At 49.4% G+C, this 27867-nt stretch overlaps 1 protein-coding gene across 3 annotated transcripts in view; it reads right to left on the bottom strand.

Moving 5' to 3' along the window:
• Positions 1-27867, bottom strand: part of LOC135503896 (arginine-glutamic acid dipeptide repeats protein-like) — a 263662-nt gene that overhangs the window by 56155 nt on the left and 179640 nt on the right. For all 3 annotated transcript variants that reach the window (XM_064922081.1, XM_064922079.1, XM_064922082.1), the window contains exon 3: positions 23897-23967. In XM_064922081.1, the coding sequence (XP_064778153.1) occupies positions 23897-23967 (71 nt within the window). The remainder of the gene's footprint in view (positions 1-23896; positions 23968-27867) is intronic.

Here is a 27867-nt window from a genome sequence, read left to right as displayed (position 1 = left end):
TCTCATTCCCTCCCCTCTCTCCCTCTCATTCCCTCCCCCTCCCTCTCATTCCCTCCCCTCCCCTCCCTCATCCCTCCCCTCCCTCTCATTCCTCCCCCCTCTCCCCCCTCCCTCATTCCCCCCCTCTCATTCCCTCCCTCCCCTCCCCTCCCTCTCCCTTCCCTCCATTCCTCCCCTCCCCCCTCTCCCTCCCTCTCATTCCCTCCCCCCCTCCCTTCCCTCCCCTCTCCCCCTCCCCCTCTCATTCCCTCCCCTCCCTCCCCTCCCTCCTCCCTCTCATTCCCCCTCCCTCCCCTCCCTCTCATTCCCTCCCCCTCTCCCCCTCCCCCCTCTCCCTCCCCCCCTCCCTCCCCTCCCTCCCATTCCCCCCCTTCCTCTCCCCTCCCTCCCCTCCCTCTCATTCCCTCCCCCCCCTCCTCTCATTCCCTCCCCTCTCATTCCCTCCCCCTCATCCCTCCCTCCCTCCCCCCCCTCATCCCTCCCCCCCTCTCCCCCCTCCCCCCTCCCTCTCATTCCCTCCCCTCCCTCCCCTCCCCTCCCCTCATTCCCTCCCCTCCCCTCCCCCCCTCCCCTCCCCCTTCCCTCCCCCCCCCTCATTCCCTCCCCCCCCTCCCTTCCCCCTCCCCCCTCTCCCTCCCCCTCTCATTCCCTCCCTCCCCCTCCCCTCCCTCCCCCCTCATTCCCCTCCCCTCCCCATTCCCTCCCTCCCTCCCCCTCCCTCTCATTCCCTCCCTCCCCTCCCCCCCTCTCCCTCCCCTCTCATTCCCTCCCCCCCTCCCCCCCTCTCTCCCTCCCCCTCCCTCTCCCTTCCCTCCCCCCTCCCCTCCCCTCCCCTCCCCTTCCCCTCATTCCCTCCCTCCTCTCATTCCCTCCCCTCCCTCCCCCCCCCTCCCCTCCCCCTCCCCTCCCCCTCATCCCCTCCACCCCTCCCCCTCTCTCCTCCCTCCTCTCCCCTCAACAGACCACAGAATCTTTTGCCTCATGGTCTCAGTCTTTCACGTGTCTTTTTTTGCCAACTCTAGGTGTGCTGTCATGTGCCTTTTTCTTAGGGGTGGCTTCTGGTCTGGCCACCCTCCCATAAAGCCCTCTCTGCCCCCCCCCCCACCACCTCTCCCATGGAGTGATTACAGTGAAGAGGCGAATCCGGGATGCTGGCCTTCTAGGCAGAGCTGCAAAGAAACAGCCATTGTCTCAGACTGGCCAATAAAAAGAAAAGATTAAGATGGGTAAAAGAACACAGACACTGGACAGAGGAACTCTGCCTCGAGGGCCAGCATCCCGGAGTCCTTCTTCACTGAAGGCCAGTGGAGTCGCCTCTTCACTGTTGATGTTGAGACTGGTGTTTTGTGGGTACTATTTAATGAAGCTGCCAGTTGGGGACTTGTGAAGCGTCGGTTTCTCAAACTAGACACTCTAATGTACTTGTCCTCTTGCTCAGTTCTGCACCGGGCCTCCCACTCCTCTTTCTATTCTGGTTAGAGCCAGATTGCGCTGTTCTGTGAAGGGAGTAGTACACCGCGTTGTACGAGATCTTCAGTTTCTTGGCAATTACACGCATGGAATAGCCTTCATGTCTCAGAACAAGAATAGACTGACGAGTTTCAGAAGTAAGTTCTTTGTTTCTGGACATTTTGAGCCTGTAATCGAACCCACAAATGCTGATGCTCCAGATACTCAACTAGTCTAAAGAAGGACAGTTTATTGCTTCTTTAATCAGCACAACAGTTTTCAGCTGTTCCAACATAATTGCAAAAAGGGCTTTCTAATGATCAATTAGCCTTTTAAAATGATAAACTTGGATTAGCGAACACAACGTGCCATTGGAACACAGATGGTTCCTGATAATGGCCCTCTGTACGCCTATGTAGATTATTTTATTTATTATTTTAAATCAGCCGTTTCCAGCTCCAATAGTAATCCAACATTAACAATGTCTACACTGCATTTCTGATCAATTTCATGTTATTTTAATACACAAAAAAAGGTGTTTTTAAAAAACAAGGACATTTCTAAGTGACCCTAAACTTCTGAACAGTAGTGTGTGTGTGTATACATATATATATATATATATATTTATTTTTTTACAAAGACAGCATGGGGGATTTAAACAGTTCTGTTATTTTCTTGACTGTCTCCATCCACAACCATTGGTTAAATGGTTATAAGGTAATCATCCCACCACTCAGAAGGACATTGAATTAGACGCCGTGTGCAATACAATTATCTGGAAGGACAACCCGGCTGCTACCCAACAAGCTTAAAGGGATGAGGTGGTCTGATAATATAACTGAGACTATTATTCAAACACTGTTAAAGGGATGAGGTGATAATATAACTAATAATATAACTAGACTATTATTCAAACACTTAAAGGGATGAGGTGGTCTGATAATATAACGAGACTATTATTCAAACACTGTTAAAGGGATGAGGTGGTCTGAATATAACTAGACTATTATTCAAACACTGTTAGACTATTATTCAAACACTGTTAAAGGGATGAGGTGGTCTGATAATATAACGAGACTATTATTCAAACACTTAAAGTTAAAGGGATGTTAAAGGGATGATCTGATAATATAACTAGACTATTATTCAAACACTTAAAGGGATGAGGTAAATATAACGAGACTATTATTCAAACACTGTTAAAGGGATGAGGTGATCTAATAATATAACTAGACTATTATTCAAACACTGTTAAAGGGATGAGGTGGTCTGATAATATAACTAGACTATTATTCAAACACTGTTAAAGGGATGAGGTGATCTAATAATATAACTAGACTATTATTCAAACACTGTTAAAGGGATGAGGTGATCTAATAATATAACTAGACTATTATTCAAACACTGTTAAAGGGATGAGGTGATCTAATAATATAACTAGACTATTATTCAAACAGTGTTGAAGGTGTTTATTTTACTTTGAATATATTATACTAGCCCATTATACAAACAGTGAAGAGAACGGTTATATTCAATTATTTCCCTTAAAGTGTGCACCCACACACACCCACCCACCCACCCACCCACACACACCACACCCACACACCCACCCACACACCCACCCACACACACACACAGGGAGGCTGACTGTAGACAGTATACATCACTCCAGTTGAAGAGCGACGGTGAAACAATGGGATCTGTGTCTGTCAAGCTGGGACACAGATGGCACCAATATAATGTGACTACCGCCCCTTGGCTATTCTCCTGCTGTCAGACACACCCACCATCGGTCATCCTATTGAAACCCACCCTACGATCCTATTGAAACCCACCATCGGTCTACGATCCTATTGAAACCCACCCTACGATCCTATTGAAACCATCGCCCTACATTGAAACCCACCCTACGATCCTATTGAAACACACCATCCTATTGAAACCCACCCTACGATCCTATTGAAACCCACCATCGGTCCGATCCTATTGAAACCCACCCTACGATCCTATTGAAACCCACACCTATTGAAACACACCATCGCCCTACGATCCTATTGAAACCCACCCTACGATCCTATTGAAACCCACCATCGATCCTATTGAAACCCACCATCGGTCTACGATCCTATTGAAACCCACCCTACGATCCTATTGAAACCCACCATCCTATTGGTCTACGATCCTATTGAAACCCACCATCGGTCCTACGATCCTATTGAAACACCATTGAAACACACCATTGCCCTACCTATTGAAACGATCCCTATTGAAACACACCATTGCCCTACGATCCTATTGAAACACACCATCCCTACGATCCCTCCCTATTGAAACACACCATCGCCCTACTCCTATTGAAACCCACACCATCACACCGTCCTACGATCCTATTGAAACACACCATCGTCCTACGATCCTATTGAAACCCACCATCGAAACCCACCACCGTCCTACGATCCTATTGAAACACACCATCGTCCTACGATCCTATTGAAACACACCATCGTCCTACGATCCTATTGAAACCCCACCATCGTCCTACGATCCTATTGAAACACACCGTTGTCCTACGATCGTCACCGTACGATCCTATTGAAACACACCATCGCCCTACGATCCTATTGAAACCCACCATCCTACGATCCTATTGAAACCCACCACCACGATCCTATTGAAACCCACCATCACCCTACGATCCTATTGAAACCCACCATCGTCCTACGATCCTATTGAAACCCACCATCGTCCTACGATCCTATTGTCCTACGACGATCTATTGAAAACCGTTGTCCTACGATTCTATTGAAAAACACCGTCGCCCTACGATCCTATTGAAACACACCATCGCCCTACGATCCTAAACCCACCATTGAAAACCCACCATCGCCCTACGATCCTATTGAAACCCACCATCGCCCTACGATCCTATTGAAACACACCATCGCCCTACGATCCTATTGAAACCCACCATCGCCTACGATCCTATTGAAACACACCATCGCCCTACGATCCTATTGAAACACACCATCGCCTACATGGGATAGCCGGTTGTGATAGTCCCTCCTCACCCTTCAAAAGGAAACCACTCAAAGTACTTAAATAAAAAATGTTTGATAAAGCTGAAAAATATGTGCATAAATATTGCACGCCAACGGAGAGGAGTTCAGGGTTTTTCTATGAGCAGCCCTGTAGAATGACATCTATCGGGGCATCTCCATAGAGCACCATCAAGACCGTTAGATGGAGGGCTCTGACAGAGGACAGGATCTACTCTGAAGGTTGCCTTGAAAGCTAATGGCTGTACGAGTAAAAACCTCCTCTAGTCACCAGTATAAACTGATTGTGTTACTCACTGATCCATACAGAGAAGAGGGGGGGTTGCTTATTGTGTGTGTGAGATTCTGAGGTCCCCTAAGTGTGTGTGTGTGATTCTGTGGTCCCCTAAGTGTGTGTGTGAGATTCTGTGGTCCCCTAAGTGTGTGTGTGTGTGTGTGTGTGTGTGTGTGTGTGTGTCTCAGTGTGTGTGTGTGTGTGTGATTCTGTGGTCTTCTCAGTGTGTGTGTGTGTGTGTGTGTGTGTGTGTGTGTGTGATTCTGTGGTCCCCTAAGTGTGTGTGTGAGATTCTGTGGTCCCCTAAGTGTGTGTGTGTGTGTGTGATTGTGGTCTTCTCAGTGTGTGATTCTGTGGTCTTCTCAGTGTGTGTGTGTGTGATTCTGTGGTGTTCTTGGTGTGTGTGTGATTCTGTGGTCTTCTCAGTGTGTGTGTGTGTGTGTGTGTGTGTGTGTGTGTGTGTGTGTGTGTGTGTGTGATTCTGTGGTCTTCTCAGTGTGTGTGTGATTCTGTGGTCTTCTCAGTGTGTGTGTGTCTGATTCTGTGGTCTTCTGTGTGTGTGTGTGTGTGTGTGTGTGTGTGTGTTCTGTGTGTGTTCTCTGATTCTGTGGTCTGTGTGTGTGTGTGTGTGTGTGTGTGTGTGATTCTGTGGTCTTCTCAGTGTGAGTGTGATTCTGTGGTCTTCTGTGGTGTGTCTGATTCTGTGGTCTTCTCAGTGTGTGTGTGTCTGATTCTGTGGTCTTCTCAGTGTGTGTGTGTCTGATTCTGTGGTCTTCTCAGTGTGTGTGTGTCTGATTCTGTGGTCTTCTCAGTGTGTGTGTGTCTGATTCTGTGGTCTTCTCAGTGTGTGTGTGTCTGATTCTGTGGTCTTCTCAGTGTGTGTGTGTGAGATTCTGTGGTCTTCTCAGTGTGTGTGTGTCTGATTCTGTGGTCTTCTCAGTGTGTGTGTGTCTGATTCTGTGGTCTTCTCAGTGTGTGTGTGATTCTGTAGTCTTCTCAGTGTGAGTGTGATTCTGTGGTCTTTTCAGTGTGTGAGACAGACAGAGCGAGACAGGGCGACAGAGAGAGCGAGACAGGGCGACAGAGAGACAGAGAGAGCGAGACAGGGCGACAGAGAGACAGAGAGAGCGAGACAGGGCGACAGAGAGAGCGAGACAGGGCGACAGGGCGACAGAGAGAGCGAGACAGGGCGACAGAGAGATAGAGAGAGCGAGACAGAGAGAGACAGAGAACCCTGCCTCGTCTGTCCTTGTCCTGTCAGAAGGATTTTGAGTTAAAAAAAACAACATTACATCTAAAAGGGGCCAGCATTAAATAAGTTTTAAACCAGAGATATTAAAACGAGAGAAAGCGAGAGGGAGAAAGCGAGAGAGAGAAACGGTTGTTAACGGAGCCAAGCCAGTGTTTTCACTACCGACTAATAGCCTACGTGGAATCATTTTCAATCTGACAAAGTAATTCTGCCTAGATTAAGGTGCTCTGTGTTTGACAGATAAACCCCTCAGCTTTGAATGACATCATCGCTGCGAGTGACTAAGTGTCCAGGCAGAAAGCCTTTTACTGCCGCTTCTACCATAGACTGCCTCCCTATAACGGCCATTTTGATTAACGTTCCTCAATGAGGTGTGGTATGAAGCTTGCACCCCCCCCCCCTCCCAGCTACACACACTTGAAATAGCACTGAAGGAGGCAGCATTTATGCTAGTCTTTATAATGACATTAGGTTATTAACCAAGTGCAGGAGTCTGCTCCCCCCCCCTTCACATCACATCTACAATTTAGTCAGACGCTCTTCTCCCAGGGCGACATACAGGAGCAATTAGGATTAAGTGCCTTGCTCGAGGGCACATCGACAGACCACATCACACACAGCAGCTGGTTCTAAACAGACATTTCCCCAAACGCACCGCGGAGGAGAAGAGCCCCCCCCCCGTATCAGTTTGCCGGACTGGTGCATTTTTAAAGACAGACATTACGTCCTCCTCTAGATAGCTGCCTCTCTGTCTGACACGCCGTCTCAGAGGGTTTAGATTGATGATCCACACGGGGCTGAGCCATGAATAAGGAAGAGAAATACAAGAACGGCAGCAGGGTTGAGATAACACGCTGCTTCCGTCCTGGAGGAGTCGACTCGCAGCACTATCGAGAACAAACACAAGCAGTAAAAAACCCCTTCCTGATTAGACAGACAGTAGCTTTTTGTTTTCCCATCAGAGAGAGAGAGAGAACGAACAACCTCCTTACACATTCACTTAATGCTGCTATGGAAACAAAGAGGTGTAGACAGCAGGAATCTCTCTCTCTCTCTGGGATGGGAGGATGAAGGGATAGAATCAAAATGGAGGTGTGTGTGTGTGTGTGTGTGTGTGTGTGTGTGTGTGTGTGTGTGTGTGTGTGTGTGGGGGCTCGTGATTATATCCCCAGTTGGAGGGGCTGGCTGCCTCTGGTCAGGAGAAGGGGGTCAGGAGAGATGAGGGGATTGACCATAGCATTTTCATATGGCTCCTAAAAGCTCAATCAATAACAGCTTCTTGACACAGCTAAATTATTCAATATAAAACGAACTCTACTACTCTTTATATAGCCTCTTCCTCTCTCCCCTACCGTTTCATTAGCCTGGGTTTACCTTCTAGAAAACATATTTGTAAACCGTTCTCTCTCTCCCCTCCTACCGTTTCATTAGACTGGGTTTACTTTCTAGAAAACACATTTGTAAACCGTTCTCTCTCTCCCCCTACCGTTTCATTAGACTGGGTTTACCTTCTAGAAAACATATTTGTAAACCGTTCTCTCCCTACCATTTCATTAGGTGTTCGTTCCTAGCAACTATCTTTGTAAACCGTTCTCTCCCTACCGTTTCATTAGGTGTTCCTTCCTAGCTACTATCTTTGTAAACCGTTCTCTCCCTACCATTTCATTAGGTGTTCCTTCCTAGCTACTATCTTTGTAAACCGTTCTCTCCCTACCATTTCATTAGGTGTTCCTTCCTAGCTACTATCTTTGTAAACCGTTCTCTCCCTCCTGTTTCATTAGGTGTTCCTTCCTAGCTACTATCTTTGTAAACCGTTCTCTCCCTACCATTTCATTAGATGTTCCTTCCTAGCTACTAACTTTGTAAACCGTTCTCTCCCTACTGTTTCATTAGGTGTTCCTTCCTAGCTACTATCTTTGTAAACCGTTCTCTCCCTACCATTTCATTAGGTGTTCCTTCCTAGCTACTATCTTTGTAAACCGTTCTCTCCCTACTGTTTCATTAGGTTGACCTTCCTAGCTACTATCTTTGTAAACCGTTCTCTCCCTACCATTTCATTAGGTGTTCCTTCCTAGCTACTAACTTTGTAAACCGTTCTCTCCCTACTGTTTCATTAGGTTGACCTTCCTAGCTACTATCTTTGTAAACCGTTCTCTCCCTACCATTTCATTAGGTGTTCCTTCCTAGCTACTATCTTTGTAAACCGTTCTCTCCCTACCATTTCATTAGGTGTTCCTTCCTAGCTACTATCTTTGTAAACCGTTCTCTCCCTACCGTTTCATTAGGTGTTCCTTCCTAGCTACTATCTTTGTAAACCGTTCTCTCCCTCCTGTTTCATTAGGTGTTCCTTCCTAGCTACTATCTTTGTAAACCGTTCTCTCCCTACCGTTTCATTAGGTGTTCCTTCCTAGCTACTAACTTTGTAAACCGTTCTCTCCCTACCGTTTCATTAGGTGTTCCTTCCTAGCTACTATCTTTGTAAACCGTTCTCTCCCTACTGTTTCATTAGGTTGACCTTCCTAGCTACTATCGTTGTAAACCGTTCTCTCCCTACTGTTTCATTAGGTTGACCTTCCTAGCTACTATCTTTGTAAACCGTTCTCTCCCTACTGTTTCATTAGGTGTTCCTTCCTAGCTACTATCTTTGTAAACCGTTCTCTCCCTACCATTTCATTAGGTGTTCCTTCCTAGCTACTATCTTTGTAAACCGTTCTCTCCCTCCTGTTTCATTAGGTGTTCCTTCCTAGCTACTATCTTTGTAAACCGTTCTCTCCCTCCTGTTTCATTAGGTTGACCTTCCTAGCTACTATCTTTGTAAACCGTTCTCTCCCTACTGTTTCATTAGGTGTTCCTTCCTAGCTACTATCTTTGTAAACCGTTCTCTCCCTCCTGTTTCATTAGGTTGTCCTTCCTAGCTACTATCTTTGTAAACCGTTCTCTCCCTCCTGTTTCATTAGGTGTTCCTTCCTAGCTACTATCTTTGTAAACCGTTCTCTCCCTACTGTTTCATTAGGTGTTCCTTCCTAGCTACTATCTTTGTAAACCGTTCTCTCCCTGTTTCATTAGGTGTTCCTTCCTAGCTACTATCTTTGTAAACCGTTCTCTCCCTCCTGTTTCATTAGGTGTTCCTTCCTAGCTACTATCTTTGTAAACCGTTCTCTCCCTACCGTTTCATTAGGTGTTCCTTCCTAGCTACTATCTTTGTAAACCGTTCTCTCCCTACCATTTCATTAGGTGTTCCTTCCTAGCTACTATCGTTGTAAACCGTTCTCTCCCTACCATTCCATTAGGTGTTCCTTCCTAGCTACTATCTTTGTAACTCCTCGCCACATATCTGTCTAGTATTTTCCTGCGGTAGAAATCATTTGGGTCTGCTAACTCTGTGTTCAATTCACCCATAGTCTCTGTAAGTGTCTAAACATGTCTAAGCTACGGTGCGACTGTGGTGGTTGGGTTGACACATCCTCACATCACAAGCTGATACACTCCTCTGATCTCCACACACACACACACAGAGACCCACTCACACACAGAGACCCAGACACGCACACACACACAGAGACCCAGACACGTACACTCACACACAGAGACCCAGACACACACACACACACACACAGAGAGACCCAGACACACAGAGACCCAGACACACACACACAGAGACCCAGACACACACACACACACACACACAGAGACCCAGACACACACACACACAGAGACCCACACACACACACACACAGAGACCCACAGACACACACACACAGAGACCCACACACACACACACACACACACACAGAGACCCACAGACACACACACAGAGACCCACAGACACACACACAGAGACCCACAGAGACACACACAGAGACCCACAGACACACACACACACAGAGACCCACAGACACACACACACACACAGAGACCCACAGACACACACACACACACAGAGACCCACAGACACACACACACAGAGAGACCCACACACACACACACACACACACAGAGACCCACACACACACACAGAGACCCACAGACACACACACACACAGAGACCCACACACACACACACACAGAGACCCACACACACAGAGACCCACACACACAGAGACCCACAGAGACCCACACACACACACACACACACACACACAGAGACCCACAGACACACACAGACCCACAGACACACACACACAGAGACCCACACACACACACAGAGACCCACACACACACACAGAGACCCACACACACACACAGAGACCCACACACACACACAGAGACCCACACACACACACAGAGACCCACCCACACACACAGAGACCCACCCACACACACAGAGACCCACACACACACACACAGAGACCCACAGAGACACACACACACACAGAGACCCACACACACACACAGAGACCCACACACACACACAGAGACCCACACACACACACACAGAGACCCACACACACACCCAGAGCTCAGCAGTCCTTTGCGTCGAGCCGCACAACATTTGATCTTTAAAGAGAAGGAAAAACAAAACGCATGGTTTCCCCCTCGGCTCTTTGATGTGAGAGAGAAGAAATAAGAGTGAAGGAGGTAACTGTGTTTCTGGATGTAGTAACAGTGTCGTGTGGCAAAGCCAGTCACTGTATACGGATCATGATAGTGTTAATTATAACCCAAGTGGTCGGACACAGAGTTTCCCCAATTTGCCCAGGCTAATATACAGGTTTTTACTTTTACGAAGCCGAGTGCCCACTCCACTGGCTACCTACAGCGCATTCAGAAAGCATTCAGACCCCTTGACATTCTCCGCATTTTGTTACATTACAGCCTTATTCTAAAATGGATTGAACTAATAGTTTGTCTCATCAATCTATACACAATACCCCATAATGACAAAGTGAAGACAGGTTTCTAGATATTTTTGCGAATTTATTACAAATAAAAATGTAAATAAGTATTCAGACCCTTTACTATGAGACTTGAAATTGAGCTCAGGTGCATCACGTTTCCATTGATCATCCTTAAGATGTTTCTACGACTTGAATGGAGTCCACCTGTGGTAAATTTAGTTGATTCGACATGATTTGGAAAGACACACACCTGTCTATTTAAGGTCCCACAGTTGACAGTGCATGTCAGAGCAAAAACCAAGCCATGAGGTCGAAGGAGTTGTCTGGAGAGCTCTGAGACAGGATTGTGTCAAGGCACAGATCTGGGGAAGGGTACCAAAACATGAATGCAGCATTGACGGTCCCCAAAAACACACATGGCCTCCATCATTCTTAAATGGAAGAAGTTCGGTATTGCCAAGACTCTTCCAAAAGCTGGCCGCCCAGCCAAACTGAGCAATTGGGGGAGATGGGCCTTGGTCAGGGAGGTGACCAAGAACCCAATGGTCACTCTGACAGAGCTCCAGAGTTCCTCTGGGGAGATGGGAGAACCTTCCAGAAGGACAACCATCTCTGCAGCACTCCACCAATCAGGCCTTTATGGTAGAGTGGCCAGACGGAAGCCACTTCTCAGTAAAAGGCACATGACAGCCCACTTAGAGTTTGCCAAAAGGCACCTAAAGGACTCTGACCATGAGAAACAAGATTCTGTGGTCTGATGAAACCAAGATTGAATTATTATGGAGTCCATAGGGAGGGTTTGGTCGGGAGTCCATGGGGAGGGTTTGGTCGGGAGTCCATGGGGAGGGTTTGGTCGGGAGTCCATGGGGAGGGTTTGGTCGGGAGTCCATGGGGAGGGTTTGGTCGGGAGTCCATGGGGAGGGTTTGGTCGGGAGTCCATGGGGAGGGTTTGGTCGGGAGTCCATAGGGAGGGTTTGGTCGGGAGACCATAGGAAGGGTTTGGTCGGGATTCCGTAGGGAGGGTTTGGTCCCATAGGGAGGGTTTGGTCGGGAGACCATAGGGAGGGTTTGGTCGGGAGTCCATAGGGAGGGTTTGGTCGGGAGTCCATAGGGAGGGTTTGGTCAGGAGACCATAGGGAGGGTTTGGTCAGGAGACCATAGGGAGGGTTTGGTCGGGAGTCCATTCCGGTCGGGAGTCCATAGGGAGGGTTTGGTCAGGAGACCATAGGGAGGGTTTGGTCAGGAGACCATAGGGAGGGTTTGGTCAGGAGACCATAGGGAGGGTTTGGTCAGGAGTCCATAGGGAGGGTTTGGTCGGGAGTCCATAGGGAGGGAGGGCCTTACTTGGTTCATTGCTTTCTGGAAACATTTATTTGGACACATGCATAACAATGAACTAATGAGGCCCAATTTCGCCTGGCATAGAAAATGTGCTCACTCGTCAAGTCACTGTTGTTCAGAGGAGCTAGCCAACAACACAGCTAACACAATCACTTCAAACTGAAGCTGGAAAGACTGCAAACTAGCTTCACTTCGTTGTAACTTTTTTCAATTGACATTTACTATGAGACACCTGGAGATCGAATTTGAATATTGAAACAATGATGCAAATGTCGAAGGACACAGACAGCAAGGTTTATACAAATCTCTGCTGTTGAAAACTAAATGTTCGTCTTCAAGAAATGTGAGAAAATGTCTAGATTCTTTTCATAGTGGAGATCAAGATTATAAATTGGTTGGCTGGGCTGACGAGACAGTGGATTGCGCAGTCAGATGGAACAGAGTAAATCGGCATTTTAACGTCATATCCGCTGGTAACTTGTGGAATAGACACCGGCTGGAATGTCATTTTAGCCAAATTCAGAATTAGACACATTGTATAAAAACTAAAATCAGTCATCATCAAAAGATGCCTCTCACGACATAATCAGGCTTCGGGAGAGGAGTCTGAAGGTAACCCAGTACCGCGCTGTGAAAATGGCACAAGGACTACTAAGTACCATGGATAAAAGTGACCAAACATGTGTAAAATTATTTGTTTTATTACAGAGTTTTCATATCTCTCAGATACCGGTTGTCTGTGTGGTTGGTATTTTTGGGGTCGGTAGGAATGTGAGACAATATGTCCACAGGAAAGCATAATAACATTAACTTCTCAAAGTGCTGCTGGCTTCTATCACCCGAAGCACGAGACGGAACCATGGAAGCACGTGCACGAGCAGAACCATGGAAACACGTGCAAGAGCAGATCCATGGAAACACGTGCACGAGCAGATCCATGGAAACACGTGCACGAGCAGAACCATGGAAGCACGTGCACGAGCAGAACCATGGAAACACGTGCACGAGCAGAACCATGGAAACACGTGCACGAGCAGAACCATGGAAACACGTGCACGAGCAGAACCATGGAAACACGTGCTTTATCATATACACTACATGACCAACAGTATGTGGTCACCTTCTCTTCCAACATCTCTTTTCAATATCATGGGCATTAATATTGAGTTGGTCCCCACTCCCTTAGCTGCTATAACAGCCTCCACTCTTCTGGGAAGGCTTTCCACTAGATGTTGGAACATTGCTGCTATAACAGCCTCCACTCTTCTGGGAAGGCTTTCCACTAGATGTTGGAACATTGCTGCTATAACAGCCTCCACTCTTCTGGGAAGGCTTTCCACTAGATGTTGGAACATTGCTGCTATAACAGCCTCCACTCTTCTGGGAAGGCTTTCCACTAGATGTTGGAACATTGCTGCTATAACAGCCTCCACTCTTCTGGGAAGGCTTTCCACTAGATGTTGGAACATTGCTGCTATAACAGCCTCCACTCTTCTGGGAAGGCTTTCCACTAGATGTTGGAACATTGCTGCTATAACAGCCTCTACTCTTCTGGGAAGGCTTTCCACTAGATGTTGGAACATTGCTGCTATAACAGCCTCCACTCTTGTTGGAACATTGGGGGAAGGCTTTCCACTAGATGTTGGAACATTACTGCTATAACAGCCTCCACTCTTCTGGGAAGGCTTTCCACTAGATGTTGGAACATTGCTGCTATAACAGCCTCCACTCTTCTGGGAAGGCTTTCCACTAGATGTTGGATCATTACTGCTATAACAGCCTCCACTCTTCTGGGAAGGCCTTCCACCAGATGTTGGAACATTGCTGCTATAACAGCCTCCACTCTTCTGGGAAGGCCTTCCACCAGATGTAGGAACATTGCTGCTATAACAGCCTCCACTCTTCTGGGAAGGCTTTCCACTAGATGTTGGAACATTGCTGCTATAACAGCCTCCACTCTTCTGGGAAGGCTTTCCACTAGATGTTGGAACATTGCTGCTATAACAGCCTCCACTCTTCTGGGAAGGCTTTCCACTAGATGTTGGAACATTGCTGCTATAACAGCCCTCCACTCTTCTGGGAAGGCCTTCCACCAGATGTAGGAACATTGCTGCTATAACAGCCTCCACTCTTCTGGGAAGGCTTTCCACTAGATGTTAGAACATTTCTGCAGGGGATTTGCTTCCATTCAGCCACAAGAGCATTAGTGATGTTGGACGATTAGCGCTGGTTCGCAGTTGGCATTCCAATTCATCCCAAAGGTGTTCGATGAGGTTGTGGTCAGGGCTCTGTGCAGGCCAGTCAAGTTCTTCCACACTGATCTCAACAAACCATTTCTGTACTTTCCTCGCTTTGTGCACGGGTGCATTGTCCTTCTGAAACAGGAAAGAGCCTTCCCCAAACTGTTGCCACAAAGTTGGAAGCGCAGAATTGTCCAGAATGTCATTGTATGCTGTAGCGTCAATATTTCCCTTCACCGGAACTAAGCCCCAGATCATTATTACTCATCCACCAAACTTTACAGTTGGCACAATGCATTCGGGCAGGTAGCGTTCTCCTGGCATCCGCCAAACCCAGATTCGTCCGTCGGACTGCCAGATGGTGAAGCGTGATTCATCACTCCAGAGAACGCGTTTCCACTGTTTCCACTGCTCCAGAGTCCAACGGCGTCAGGTTTTACACCACTCCAGCTGACGCTTGGCTTTGCACATAGTGATCTGAGGCTTGTGTGCGGCTGCTCTACCATGGAAACCCATTTCATGAAGCTCCCTACAAACAGTTTTCGTGCGGTTGTAACCGAGGACAGAGGATTATTACGTGCTTCAGCACTCAGCGGTCTCGTTCTGTTAGCTTGTGTGGTCTACCACTTCACGCCTGAGCCGTTGTTGCTCCTAAACGTTTCCACTTCACAATAACAGCACTTACAGTTGACTGGGGGAAGCTCTAGCAGTGCAGAAATTTGACAAACTCACTTGTTGGGAAGGTGGCATCCTATTAAGGCCATTATACTGCCAGTGGAGATTGCACGGCTGTGTGCTCGATTTTATACACCTGTCAACAACAGGTGTGGCTGAAATAGTTTGAAGGGGTGTCCACATTTAAGGTCACTGTCCTAGCGGGAATGATATGAAACATACACACCTCTACTGTCTGGCGCCATGCTGATAAATCTATGCCCCAAGGCATGCTGGGACAGAGGCAGCCATTATTAATATATGAACAGCGGGTGGCACATGGATACACGACTGAGACTAGAGAGAGGGGGAGAAAGAGAGAGAAAGAGAAAAAGGGGGGGAAGAGAGAGAAAGAGGGGGGGAAGAGAGAGAGAAAGAGGGGAAAGAGAGAGAGAAAGAGGGGGAAAGAGAGAGAGAAAGAGGGGGAAAGAGAGAGAGAAAGAGGGGGAAAGAGAGAAAGAAAGAGGGGGAAAGAGAAAGAAAGAGGGGAAAGAGAGAGAGAAAGAGGGGGAAAGAGAGAAAGAAAGAGGGGGAAAGAGAGAGAGAAAGAGGGGGAAAGAGAGAGAGAAAGAGGGGGAAAGAGAGAGAGAAAGAGGGGGAAGAGAGAGAGAGAAAGAGGGGGAAAGAGAGAAAGAAAGAGGGGGAAAGAGAAAGAAAGAGGGGGAAAGAGAGAGAGAAAGAGGGGGAAAGAGAGAGAGAAAGAGGGGGGAAAGAGAGAGAGAAAGAGGGGGAAAGAGAGAGAGAAAGAGGGGGAAAGAGAGAGAGAAAGGGGGGAAGAGAGAGAGAAAGAGGGGGGAAGAGAGAGAGAAAGAGGGGGGAAGAGAGAGAAAGAGGGGGGAAGAGAGAGAAAGAGGGGGAAAGAGGGAGGAAGAGAGAAAGAAGGGGAAAGAGAGAAAGCGGGGGGAGAGAGAGAGAAAGAGGGGGAAACAGAGAGAAAGGGGGGGGGAAGAGAGAGAGAGAACAGGGGAATAGGCATTATGTACCTCCTCGTCCTCCTCCACTCCAGGTGAAAGTGAAGTGTGAGAGGTTCTGTCTAACAGAGGGTAGTTGGATATGAGGTGTGAGAGGTTCTGTCTGTAACAGAGGGTAGTTGGATATGGAGTGTGAGAGGTTCTGTCTGTAACAAAGGGTAGTTGGATATGGAGTGTGAGAGGTTCTGTCTAACAGAGGGTAGTTGGATATGGAGTGTGAGAGGTTCTGTCTGTAACAGAGGGTAGTTGGATATGGAGTGTGAGAGGTTCTGTCTGTAACAAAGGGTAGTTGGATATGGAGTGTGAGAGGTTCTGTCTGTAACAAAGGGTAGTTGGATATGGAGTGTGAGAGGTTCTGTCTGTAACAGAGGGTAGTTGGATATGAGGTGTGAGAGGTTCTGTCTAACAGAGGGTAGTTGGATATGAGGTGTGAGGGGTTCTGTCTAACAGAGGGTAGTTGGATATGAGGTGTGAGAGGTTCTGTCTGTAACAGAGGGTAGTTGGATATGGAGTGTGAGAGGTTCTGTCTGTAACAAAGGGTAGTTGGACCTGCCTCTGAAAGTCAACACCACATCGTGAAAGTGACAGTTCATTGATCACAGCCGCTGTCCCCTCCTTCCCTTGTCCATCACTTCTGTCCACACCGCCATTTTAGACTGCAGAGATCTGTAGCAGTCCGTCTCTCTCTCCCGACCTCTCTCACTGGGTCTCCCTGTCTGTAACATCAACTGGGCTTGTATTTAATCCAGTAGTTAAAGGTGAGAAGTGGATAAACGCTGAGAGGAGTTAAAAGACTGCTGCACAATGATGGTGGCATTTAAATGCCAAGTGGCAGCGAGGGTGTGTATAATATTTCATCTTTATGGCTTGTTGATTTAGTTGGGCTGGCTGGCTGGCTGGCTGGCTGGCTGCCTGGTTGGCCTAACGGAGGTTGTTTGCTTGTTGCTTTTAGTTGGGCTGGCTGGCTGGCTGGTTAGACTAACGGAGGTTGTTTGCTCGTTGATTTTAGTTGGGCTGGCTGACTGGCTGGTTGGCTGGCTGGCTGGTTAGACTAACGGAGGTTGTTTGCTCTTTGATTTTAGTTGGGCTGGCTGGCTGGCTGGTTGGACTAACGGAGGTTGTTTGCTCGTTGATTTTAGTTGGGCTGGCTGGCTGGCTAGATTAACGGAGGTTGTTTGCTCGTTGATTTTAGTTGGGCTGGCTGACTGGCTGGTTGGCCTAACGGAGGTTGTTTGCTCATTGATTTTAGTTGGGCTGGCTGGCTGGCTGGTTAGACTAACGGAGGTGGTTTGCTCGTTGATTTTAGTTGGGCAGGCTGGCTGGCTGGCTGGCTAGACTAACGGAGGTTGTTTGCTCGTTGATTTTAGTTGGGCTGGCTGGCTGGCTGGCTGGCTGGCTGGCTAGACTAACTGGAGGTTGTTTGCTCGTTGATTTTAGTTGGGCTGGCTGGATGGCTGGCTGGCTGGCTGGATTAACGGAGGTTGTTTGCTCGTTGATTTTAGTTGGGCTGGCTGGATGGCTGGCTGGCTGGCTAGACTAACGGAGGTTGTTTGCTCGGATTTTAGTTGGGCTGGCTGGCTGGCTGGCTGGCTGGATAGACTAACGGAGGTGGTTTGCTCGTTGATTTTAGTTGGGCTGGCTGGCTGGCTGGCTGGCTGGCTAGACTAACGGAGGTTGTTTGCTCGTTGATTTTAGTTGGGCTGGCTGGCTGGCTGGCTTGGCTAGAGGAGGTTGTTTGCTCGCTGGCTGACTGGCTGGTTGGCTGGCTGGATTTTAGTTGGGCTGGCTGGCTGGCTGGTTAGACTAACGGAGGTTTTTTGCTTTGTTGGGCTGGCTGGCTGGCTGGCTGGCTGGACTGGCTTTTTGTTTGCTCGTTGATTTTAGTTGGGCTGGCTGGCTGGCTGGCTGGCTGGCTAGACTAACGGAGGTTGTTTGCTCGTTGATTTTAGTTGGGCTGGCTGGATGGCTGGCTGGCTGGATAGACTAGACTAACGGAGGTGGTTTGCTGGCTGGCTGGCTGATTTTAGTTGGGCTGGCTGGATGGCTGGCTGGCTGGCTAGACTAACGGAGGTTGTTTGCTCGTTGATTTTAGTTGGGCTGGCTGGCTGGCTGGCTGGCTGGCTAGACTAACGGAGGTTGTTTGCTCGTTGATTTTAGTTGGGCTGGCTGGCTGGCTGGCTGGCTAGATTAACGGAGGTTGTTTGCTCGTTGATTTTAGTTGGGCTGGCTGGATGGCTGGCTGGCTGGATAGACTAACGGAGGTTGTTTGCTCGTTGATTTTAGTTGGGCTGGCTGGCTGGCTGGCTGGCTAGACTAACGGAGGTTGTTTGCTCGTTGATTTTAGTTTGGCTGGCTGGATGGCTGGCTGGCTGGCTAGACTAACAGAGGTTGTTTGCTCGTTGATTTTAGTTGGGCTGGCTGGCTGGCTGGCTGGCTGGCTAGACTAACGGAGGATGCAGTGCGTTTCAGACAGCTGCTGGAACAGGGGGTATAGAGAACAAGGTGACAGCTGGTACAGCGTCTCTGGTCACACACACATGCAGATGGCTGTTTATTAATTACAGGAGTGAGGAGAGATGATGGGAGAAAGAGCGAGAGAGGGAGACAGAGATTCACCATTGTAAATACAACCTATATTCATCTGTTCATTGATTTTCCAATTCATACTTCAACTATTTGCACATTGTTACAAAGCTGTACATAGTCAATATACCATTTGAAATGTCTATTATTATTTTAAACTTTCCCATGCCAATAAAGCCCTTTGAATAGAGAGGAGTGCTCGAGAGACCAGGCAGAGGGCGAGAGACCAGGCAGAGGGCGAGGGACCAGGCAGAGGGCGAGGGACCAGGCAGAGGGCGAGGGACCAGGCAGAGGGCGAGGGACCAGGCAGAGGGCGAGGGACCAGGCAGAGGGCGAGAGACCAGGCAGAGGGCGAGAGACCAGGCAAAGGGCGAGAGGGAAAAGAAAGAGGCTGATGTAACCTGTTGTCTCTCTCTCCCTGGACAATTAGGCATATTTCTGTGAGACAGAGACCTCTGGAAGCACATTTCATCAAGCTGTAGATGAGACTCAAACACTGTGTTATTAGTGTGAGTCCGCAGCCGTCTCTCTCCCTCTATCTGCAATCTGATTAAAGCACTGCTGCTAAGGATACACACACACACACCCCCACTGCTGCTTCCTCCCTGAGCCATGTGGCCCCAGCAGTGACCTCCCATCATCACCCGGCCTCCTTCCCGGGGGCCTCCTTCCCGGGCCCCTCATCCACAGCTCAGAGACAGAGGCGCCTCATGTTAATATAGATATGAGAGGGGGTTGTAGTAACATCTTAAATGGTGCTTCATTTGGACTAAGCGGAAACCCTGCTACAGGGTCTCGGCGGAAACCCTGCTACAGAGTCTCGGCGGAAACCCTGCTACAGAGTCTCGGCGGAAACCCTGCTACAGAGTCTCGGCAGAAACCCTGCTACAGAGTCTCGGCGGAAACCCTGCTACAGAGTCTCGGCGGAAACCCTGCTACAGAGTCTCGGTAGAAACCCTGCTACAGAGTCTCGGTAGAAACCCTGCTACAGAGTCTCGGCAGAAACCCTGCTACAGAGTCTCGGCAGAAACCCTGCTACAGAGTCTCGGTAGAAACCCTGCTACAGAGTCTCCGTAGAAACCCTGCTACAGAGTCTCGGTAGAAACCCTGCTACAGAGTCTCGGTAGAAACCCTGCTACAGAGTCTTGGTAGAAACCCTGCTACAGAGTCTCAGTAGAAACCCTGCTACAGAGCAGCCATAGATATTGTCTGTTGCAGCTATCAAAACCAGTGCACCTGCAGTGCAGGCAACACCGTAAAAAAATGTGTGTTTGTTGCTGAGCCAGGAAGACAAAGTCAGCATACTCCCTCGTCCCCATTGAGGAGCAAGCCCTTTACGAAGCAGCAAATTAAAATCTACAAAAAAGGCAATTCAGACAATTTGGAGGCGAAAATATGTTTTAAATTGCTTCTTCATTACATCCATTAAAGTCTCAGACAATTGTCTCCTTAAAATATTCAACACAATCCATCTCTGATCATCGGCAAGCAACAATAGACACGATCAGATATATCATTTTATAGGCCGCCTCCTCACACAGAAACACATTTTCCAGGTCGTCAAATTGAGAAAGAAACATCAATCCACATATACACCTCACACTATTCTACTTGGCAGGAAAATAACTCCAGGAATTCTCTGTCCGTTTCCTCTGTTTGCTAAACCATTAAAGTCCAGTACGGACTGCAACATAAACGACCACAACGTTCGAGAGAACATTGGACAGAGAACTGTAATAGATTATGGCTTGGTTGGTATACAGACTTGCATATTGTCATACCATCCTTCTCTCATCCTGGGATTTACGCTATTACTGGCATAGAACACGGGGGCTTAAAAGCAAAACCCTGTCGGGCCCTCTACCAGAATGCTAACAATATTAGCACAAACTAATAGCAAAATAGACGCTGTTCGCTAAATGCTAACGAACTAAAAATGAACGCAAACTAATTGCAACGACGGGGACGTCCAGCTCTAAGTTATACGAGCATGGGTAGTAGCTACCGAATGTCATTTTCAGTGAGTGTGGACATTTACAACCGAAAGTGAAGGAGAGGAAGAGTGCAAATGAACAAAGTTGTGATGCTTTTCTGAAGGAACAGCAGCATGTGTACACAGAGCAGAGGGGAGAAGACCAGAGGAGAATTAAAAACTCTAGTCGGAAGCACAAGGAAAAAACTGGCAGCTGTACAGATAACACATCCAGAGCTGTTTGACTTCTGGCAGACAGCCATTATAAGATAACTGATTGCATACTAGTGAACTTCACCTCATGTACACCGTACAACAGAGACTCCCTGATAGAACTACAACGCTACGGACTCACCAGCTGATAGAACTACAAAGCTACGGACTCACCAGCTGATAGAACTACAACACTACGGACTCACCAGCTGATAGAACTACAACACTACGGACTCACCAGCTGATAGAACTACGGACTCACCAGCTAATAGAACTACAACGCTACGGACTCACCAGCTAATAGAACTACAACACTACGGACTCACCAACTGATAGAACTACAACACTACGGACTCACCAGCTGATAGAACTACAACACTACGGACTCACCAGCTGATAGAACGACGGACTCACCAGCTGATAGAACTACAACGCTACGGACTCACCAGATAATAGAACTACAACGCTACGGACTCACCAGCTAATAGAACTAGAACGCTACGGACTCACCAGCTAATAGAACTACAACACTACGGACTCACCAACTGATAGAACTACAACACTACGGACTCACCAGCTGATAGAACTACGGACTCACCAGCTGATAGAACTACAACACTACGGACTCACCAGCTGATAGAACTACGGACTCACCAGCTGATAGAACTACAACACTACGGACTCACCAGCTGATAGAACTACGGACTCACCAGCTGATAGAACTACAACACTACGGACTCACCAGCTGATAGAACTACGGACTCACCAGCTGATAGAACTACAGACTCACCAGCTGATAGAACTACAACACTACGGACTCACTAACTGATAGAACTACAACACTACGGACTCACCAGCTCCCACCGTCTCCCGTTGTGCTATTTACAAACAAACATGTAACTGTTCAACTGTTCTGGGGAACTACGGTGAGCTTCATAGTGTGTTCATAGTGTGTTCATAGTGTGTTCATAATGTGTTCATAGTGTGTTCATAGTGTGTTCATAGTGTGTTCATAGTGTGTTCATAGTGTGTTCATAGTGTGTTCATAATGTGACAGGGGAAATTAACAACGAAATTATCTTCTTTCTCTTCAACGTATTGCACAAGTTGACTGCAGGTTCTAACTTAAAGTAGCTGCAAATATCCACATTTATTGTAAAACCTCAAAGAAATAGTTTTGACAGTATAAAAACAAAAATCCTGTGGCGTTTTTCCGTATATACGGTATACCGTCCAAGCCTACGTAGGACAGCGTAGGAAACAACCACTAGGAACGCATGGGTAAGAAACAACAATTGATGTCCCCTGTTCAACTTAACTTCAGTCTGCACAGTGACAGATGACTCTACATCCACATGCCTCACCCACCATCTGCCTTCCATAAAACACAGAAAAGAGGCCTTCTGCATTTCCCCCAAAAACATAGGAATGATAATAACACCCACATCAAAGAGCTGTTTGAAGGGCCTTTACCACCAGGCATTCCAACAACAGAGGTGAGGCCTGGAGTTAAGAGCAGGCTGGGGGTGACAGAGGGTCAGGGATAGAGCCCTGCTCGGGGCTGGGGGTGACTGAGGGTTAGGGATAGAGCCCTGTTCGGGGCTGGGGGTGACAGAGGGTCAGGGATAGAGCCCTGCTCGGGGCTGGGGGTGACTGAGGGTTAGGGATAGAGCCCTGTTCGGGGCTGGGGGTGACAGAGGGTCAGGGATAGAGCCCTGCTCGGGGCTGGGGGTGACAGAGGGTCAGGGATAGAGCCCTGCTCGGGGCTGGGGGTGACTGAGGGTTAGGGATAGAGCCCTGTTCGGGGCTAGGGGTGACTGAGGGTTAGGGATAGAGCCCTGCTCGGGGCTGGGGGTGACTGAGGGTTAGGGATAGAGCCCTGCTCGGGGCTGGGGGTGACAGAGGGTCAGGGATAGAGCCCTGTTCGGGGCTGGGGGTGACTGAGGGTTAGGGATAGAGCCCTGCTGGGGGTGACTGAGGGTTAGGGATAGAGCCCTGTTCGGGGCTGGGGGGTGACTGAGGGTCAGGGATAGAGCCCTGCTGGGGGTGACTGAGGGTTGGGGGTGACTGAGGGTTAGGGATAGAGCCCTGCTGGGGGTGACAGAGGGTCAGGGATAGAGCCCTGTTCCCTGCTCAAGGGGCTAGGGGTGACTGAGGGTTAGGGATAGAGCCCTGCTGGGGGTGACTGAGGGTTGGGGGTGACTGAGGGTTAGGGATAGAGCCCTGCTGGGGGTGACAGAGGGTCAGGGATAGAGCCCTGTTCGGGGCTAGGGGTGACTGAGGGTTAGGGATAGAGCCCTGCTGGGGGTGAATGAGGGTTAGGGATAGAGCCCTGCTGGGGGTGACTGAGGGACAGGGTTAGATCCCTGCTCAGGGCCAGGGTATTAGGGCCAGGGTTATGGGGACAGGGTTAGAGCCCTGCTCGGGACAGGGTTAGAGCCCTGCTCAGGGACAGGGTTAGAGCCCTGCTCAGGGACAGGGTTATGGGGACAGGGTTAGAGCCCTGCTCAGGGCCAGGGTTATGGGGACAGGGTTAGAGCCCTGCTCGGGGACAGGGTTAGAGCCCTGCTCAGGGACCCTGCTCAGGGTTAGAGCCCTGCTCAGGGCCAGGGTTAGAGCCCTGCTCGGGGACAGGGTTAGAGCCCTGCTCGGGGACAGGGTTAGAGCCCTGCTCGGGGACAGGGTTAGAGCCCTGCTCGGGACAGGGTTAGAGCCCTGCTCAGGGACAGGGTTAGAGCCCTGCTCAGGGACAGGGTTAGGGGAGCCCTGCTCGGGGGTTACAGGGTTAGAGCCCTGCTCAGGGACAGGGTTAGAGCCCTGCTCAGGGCCAGGGTTAGAGCCCTGCTCAGGGCCAGGGTTATGGGGACAGGGTTAGAGCCCTGCTCAGGGCCAGGGTTATGGGGACAGGGTTAGAGCCCCGCTCAGGGCCAGGGTTATGGGGACAGGGTTAGAGCCCTGCTCGGGGACAGAGGAAGGAAAAGGCTAGTACTCACCAGTTTAAAATCCTGAATGCTACATATGAAGTAGGGAGTGTTGGGCCTGCGGCTCTCCATATATACACAATCTGAAACACAGAGAGAGAGACAGTTAGAGGATGATAGAGTAGACAGCAGCAGCTCTAGCTGTGTGAGAGGGGGCGGGACTCGGTGTGAGAGGGGGGACTCGGTGTGAGAGGGGGGGGGGGGGGAATCGGTGTGAGAGTGGGGGGGGGGGGGGAAATCGGTGTGAGAGTGGGGGGGGGAGAGTGGGGGGAATCGGTGTGAGAGTGGGGGGGGGGACTCGGTGTGAGAGTGGGGGGGGGGGGGAATCGGTGTGAGAGTGGGGGGGGTGTGGGGGGGGAATCGGGTGAGAGTGGGGGGAATCGGTGTGAGAGTGGGGGGGGGAATCGGTGTGAGAGGGGGGGGAGGAATCGGTGTGAGAGGGGGGGAATCGGTGTGAGAGTGGGGGGACTTGGTGTGAGAGGGGGGGGGACTTGGTGTGAGAGGGGGGGGACTTGGTGTGAGAGGGGGGACTTGGTGTGAGAGGGGGGGGACTTGGTGTGAGAGGGGGGACTTGGTGTGAGAGGGGGGACTTGGTGTGAGAGGGGGGGACTTGGTGTGAGAGGGGGGACTTGGTGAGAGGGGGACTTGGTGTGAGAGGGGGACTTGGGTGAGGACTTGGTGTGAGAGGGGGGGGACTTGGTGTGAGAGGGGGGACTTGGTGTGAGAGGGGGACTTGGTGTGAGAGGGGGACTTGGTGTGAGAGAGGGGGACTTGGTGTGAGGGGGGCAGGACTCGGTGTGAGGGGGGGGGGACTCGGTGTGAGAAGTAGCAAACAGAGTAAACTATAAGAACGGACATTACACTCGCCGGAGTTGCGTATCGAATTTAAACAAACCAAACATTTAAATACTGTTATAGAAGGTAAATTTAAAACACAAACAGCTCCGTCTATCAATACAGGTGTATTTTCAAAATACAGAAACACACAGCGAGGCGTGGCTTAACGTGACCACACCTCCAAGTAGAATACAGTCTTAGTGTGAACTTTGGTGTGATCCTAGGGTGGTCCTGTTACTCCCATGTAATTAGGGTGGTCCCGTTACTCCCATGTAATTAGGGTGGTCCCGTTACTCCCATGTAATTAGGGTGGTCCCGTTACTCCCATGTAATTAGGGTGGTCCTGTCACTCCCATGTAATTAGGGTGGTCCTGTTACTCCCATGTAATTAGGGTGGTCCTGTTACTCCCATGTAATTAGGGTGGTCCCCATGTAATTAGTTGTACTTAGTAATTAGGTGGTCCCACTCCCATGTAATTAGGGTGGTCCTGTTACTCCCATGTAATTAGGGTGGTCCTGTTACTCCCATGTAATTAGGGTGGTCCTGTCACTCCCATGTAATTAGGGTGGTCCTGTCACTCCCATGTAATTAGGGTGGTCCTGTCACTCCCATGTAATTAGGGTGGTCCTGTTACTCCCATGTAATTAGGGTGGTCCTGTCACTCCCATGTAATTAGGGTGGTCCTGTCACTCCCATGTAATTAGGGTGGTCCTGTCACTCCCATGTAATTAGGGTGGTCCTGTTACTCCCATGTAATTAGGGTGGTCCTGTCACTCCCATGTAATTAGGGTGGTCCTGTCACTCCCATGTAATTAGGGTGGTCCTGTCACTCCCATGTAATTAGGGTGGTCCTGTTACTCCCATGTAATTAGGGTGGTCCTGTTACTCCCATGTAATTAGGGTGGTCCTGTTACTCCCATGTAATTAGGGTGGTCCTGTTACTCCCATGTAATTAGGGTGGTCCCGTTACTCCCATGTAATTAGGGTGGTCCCGTTACTCCCATGTAATTAGGGTGGTCCCGTTACTCCCATGTAATTAGGGTGGTCCTGTTACTCCCATGTAATTAGGGTGGTCCTGTTACTCCCATGTAATTAGGGTGGTCCTGTTACTCCCATGTAATTAGGGTAGTCCCGTTACTCCCATGTAATTAGGGTAGTCCTGTTACTCCCATGTAATTAGGGTAGTCCTGTTACTCCCATGTAATTAGGGTGGTCCTGTTACTCCCATGTAATTAGGGTAGTCCTGTTACTCCCATGTAATTAGGGTGGTCCTGTTACTCCCATGTAATTCGACTACCTTTGGTGTGATCCTAAGCAAACTACTGACACTTTTTTGTTGTGGTCTCAATACATGTTTTCAACAGCCTCCAGTGACGTTATTAAGGGGAAATTGGGAAAGGGGGGAGATACCGAGTCAGGTGTACAACAATGCATTCAACTGAAATGTGTCTTCTGCATTTAACCCACTTGGAATGAAAATAATGACATAATTAGTGGGTCTTATGGTTGTGGAAGGCTTATAATTAGCCTAGGTATAATCTCTGAAATCAGTAGTGCTGAACTCATTAGATTATTGTTGACCATTTGAAATTATGGGTCTTTAACCTTTAAATTGTACAAAGCTTAGAGAAAAAAAAAAGTTTGATTTTTCTTTAGATATCGTGCATCGCCCGGCCCTATCTGGGAGGTGAAGTATTCAATAATGTAGCTTCGTATTTCGGAAGGAATCAAGGCATTAGATTGTACCAGATGCCACTAAAATAGAGCTTGTGCATTTTTTGCGGGGCACGCCCCCCCCCCCCCTATATAAGGAATAGGGGGCCATTTGGGACAGAGCATGACACTTCTGTCGCTGAGAGGAGGGGAGACCAGGGGGTTAGGCTGTAACACAGACCAGGGGGTTAGGCTGTACCAGACCAGGGGGTTAGGCTGTACCAGACCAGGGGGTTAGGCTGTACCAGACCAGGGGGTTAGGCTGTAACACAGACCAGGGGGTTAGGCTGTAACACAGACCAGGGGGTTAGGCTGTACCAGACCAGGGGGTTAGGCTGTACCAGACCAGGGGGTTAGGCTGTACCACAGACCAGGGGGTTAGGCTGTAACACAGACCAGGGGGTTAGGCTGTACCAGACCAGGGGGTTAGGCTGTACCAGACCAGGGGGTTAGGCTGTACCAGACCAGGGGTTAGGCTGTACCAGACCAGGGGGTTAGGCTGTACCAGACCAGGGGGTTAGGCTGTACCAGACCAGGGGGTTAGGCTGTAACACAGACCAGGGGTTAGGCTGTACCAGACCAGGGGTTAGGCTGTACAGACCAGGGGTTAGGCTGTAACACAGACCAGGGGTTAGGCTGTACCAGACCAGACCAGGGGGTTAGGCTGTACCAGACCAGGGGTTAGGCTGTACCAGACCAGGGGTTAGGCTGTACCAGACCAGGGGGTTAGGCTGTACCAGACCAGGGGGTTAGGCTGTACCAGACCAGGGGGTTAGGCTGTACCAGACCAGGGGTTAGGCTGTACCAGACCAGGGGGTTAGGCTGTACCAGACCAGGGGTTAGGCTGTACCAGACCAGGGGTTAGGCTGTACCAGACCAGGGGGTTAGGCTGTACCAGACCAGGGGGTTAGGCTGTACCAGACCAGGGGGTTAGGCTGTACCAGACCAGGGGGTTAGGCTGTACCAGACCAGGGGGTTAGGCTGTACCACAGACCAGGGGGTTAGGCTGTACCAGACCAGGGGGTTAGACCAGGGGGTTAGGCTGTACCAGACCAGGGGGTTAGGCTGTACCAGACCAGGGGTTAGGCTGTACCAGACCAGGGGGTTAGGCTGTACCAGACCAGGGGGTTAGGCTGTACCAGACCAGGGGGTTAGGCTGTACCAGACCAGGGGGTTAGGCTGTACCAGACCAGGGGGTTAGGCTGTACCAGACCAGGGGGTTAGGCTGTACCAGACCAGGGGTTAGGCTGTACCAGACCAGGGGGTTAGGCTGTACCAGACCAGGGGTTAGGCTGTACCAGACCTGTAGACCAGGGGTTAGGCTGTACCAGACCAGGGGGGCTTAGACCAGGGGGTTAGGCTGTACCAGACCAGGGGGTTAGGCCGTATCAGACCAGGGGGTTAGGCTGTACCAGAAAAGGGGGTTAGGCTG

Source organism: Oncorhynchus masou, chromosome 18, assembly GCF_036934945.1.
Source record: "Oncorhynchus masou masou isolate Uvic2021 chromosome 18, UVic_Omas_1.1, whole genome shotgun sequence".
Taxonomy (NCBI): Eukaryota; Metazoa; Chordata; class Actinopteri; order Salmoniformes; family Salmonidae; genus Oncorhynchus; species Oncorhynchus masou.
Note: the sequence above shows the minus strand (reverse complement) of the source record. Positions and strands in the feature narration are given on the sequence as shown.